This window comes from Sinocyclocheilus grahami, unplaced genomic scaffold, assembly GCF_001515645.1.
Source record: "Sinocyclocheilus grahami isolate Dianchi unplaced genomic scaffold, SAMN03320097.WGS_v1.1 scaffold20589.1, whole genome shotgun sequence".
Classification (NCBI taxonomy): domain Eukaryota; kingdom Metazoa; phylum Chordata; class Actinopteri; order Cypriniformes; family Cyprinidae; genus Sinocyclocheilus; species Sinocyclocheilus grahami.
In genome coordinates this window covers 1-1,405 of record NW_015518090.1, presented here as the reverse complement: position 1 = coordinate 1,405, position 1,405 = coordinate 1, and the positions used below count along the sequence as shown (strand labels likewise).

The 1,405-nt window shown below is 38.5% G+C and overlaps 1 protein-coding gene across 1 annotated transcript; it reads left to right on the top strand.

The window, feature by feature from the left end:
* The first annotated feature begins 205 nt into the window (after positions 1-205).
* Positions 206-1,366, top strand: LOC107579830 (AP-2 complex subunit sigma-like). The gene is made up of 3 exons (XM_016265622.1): positions 206-349; positions 830-979; positions 1,232-1,366. Exons 1-3 carry the CDS (start codon positions 347-349, stop codon positions 1,364-1,366), a joined length of 288 nt encoding a protein of 95 aa, XP_016121108.1. The 5' UTR covers positions 206-346.
* The last annotated feature ends 39 nt before the right edge of the window (positions 1,367-1,405 follow it).

The following is a 1,405-nucleotide window of genomic DNA, read 5'->3' as shown; positions in this document are numbered from 1 at the left end:
TCAATGGAGTCAAAAGCTTTATAAAAATCAAGAAAAAGCAGAAAAAGCAAAAGTCATATCACCTTTAAGCCTTGCGCTATCCTTGACAGTTCAACCCCGGTGCAAGATTGTAATTGTAGTACGAAACGGAACATTGTCTTGATTCCTAGTATGTTAACAGCTAGCTTACAAAACTACATTACCCATCATTCCTAGCACCAACGGCTTCTACTCGCATCCTGTCCGGTGACGATAGCGCAAGGCTACAGAAGCAAACCCAGTCTGAGGCTGCTATATTTCGTAATTAAATCAATTAAACATTGATTGAAATAACTCAGACCACCGTGAACGATAAATACCGAGCACAATGGTAAGTGTAGATGCCTATTTTTGCTTGTTACGATCACTTATTTTGATTAGTTCGCCTGTCTGTTCTTTTCAGCTAACAGGCTAGTGTGACATGTCGATTATAACAACACGACCAAGATCATAAATCAAACCATATAGACATACTGGCTATAATATCCAGAAGAGCAAAATGAATCAGCCTTGCATTATTCTATTTCGGGGCAGAATAGGAAATAACACTGAATGAATGAATGAAGCTAAATGCTCATTGCTAGTTATTTGATGCAAGCTCTGTTTAGTTTGCCTATTATATATATCAATAATGTCTTTTCATATAAATAATACAGTACACAATACATCTCTAATGGCAGCTCATGCATCTTTAGCTATTAAAATAGTTCAATGCGTTGTCATTATTCATACAAAAAGCATGTGACATGTTAATGCGGAATGATTTGTGAGAATTAGGTCTAAACTTTGTTCTCCTGTTGTTCTTGTGCAGATCCGCTTTATCCTCATCCAGAATCGGGCAGGGAAGACCAGGCTGGCCAAGTGGTACATGCAGTTTGATGATGATGAGAAGCAGAAGCTGATTGAAGAGGTTCATGCCGTAGTGACAGTCCGTGATGCCAAACACACCAACTTTGTAGAGGTACAACACTTCCTTTTAACATGTTATACTTGCTGTGGTTCAGAGGTCCGTATGGATTACTCCGCATTGTGTCCTGTGCATCAAAAAGTTAGAAGGATGCAATTTGATCATTTTTGAAATATGTATCCGTATGGGATTGGTAAAATCGACATCACACATGGCATGTGTCGTTTTGAAGGTCTTATCTAGGAAATGTACAGATAAAGGTGTTTATATGTGGTCTTACATGTTATACATTGTATTCCTCTGCAGTTCAGAAACTTCAAGATCATTTATAGGCGATACGCTGGCCTGTACTTCTGCATCTGTGTGGATGTGACGGACAATAACCTGGCTTACCTGGAAGCTATTCACAACTTTGTTGAGGTAAATGAGGAGCAAGCTTAAAGGAATAGTTCACCCAAAAATGAAAATTAGCTGAAAATG

What these genes read in the sequence shown, in the direction of transcription:
- LOC107579830 (XM_016265622.1), top strand. An exon ending in AACACACCAACTTTGTAGAG is followed by an intron (nt 980 to 1,231) that starts GTACAACACTTC and finishes ATTCCTCTGCAG; the next exon opens with TTCAGAAACTTCAAGATCAT.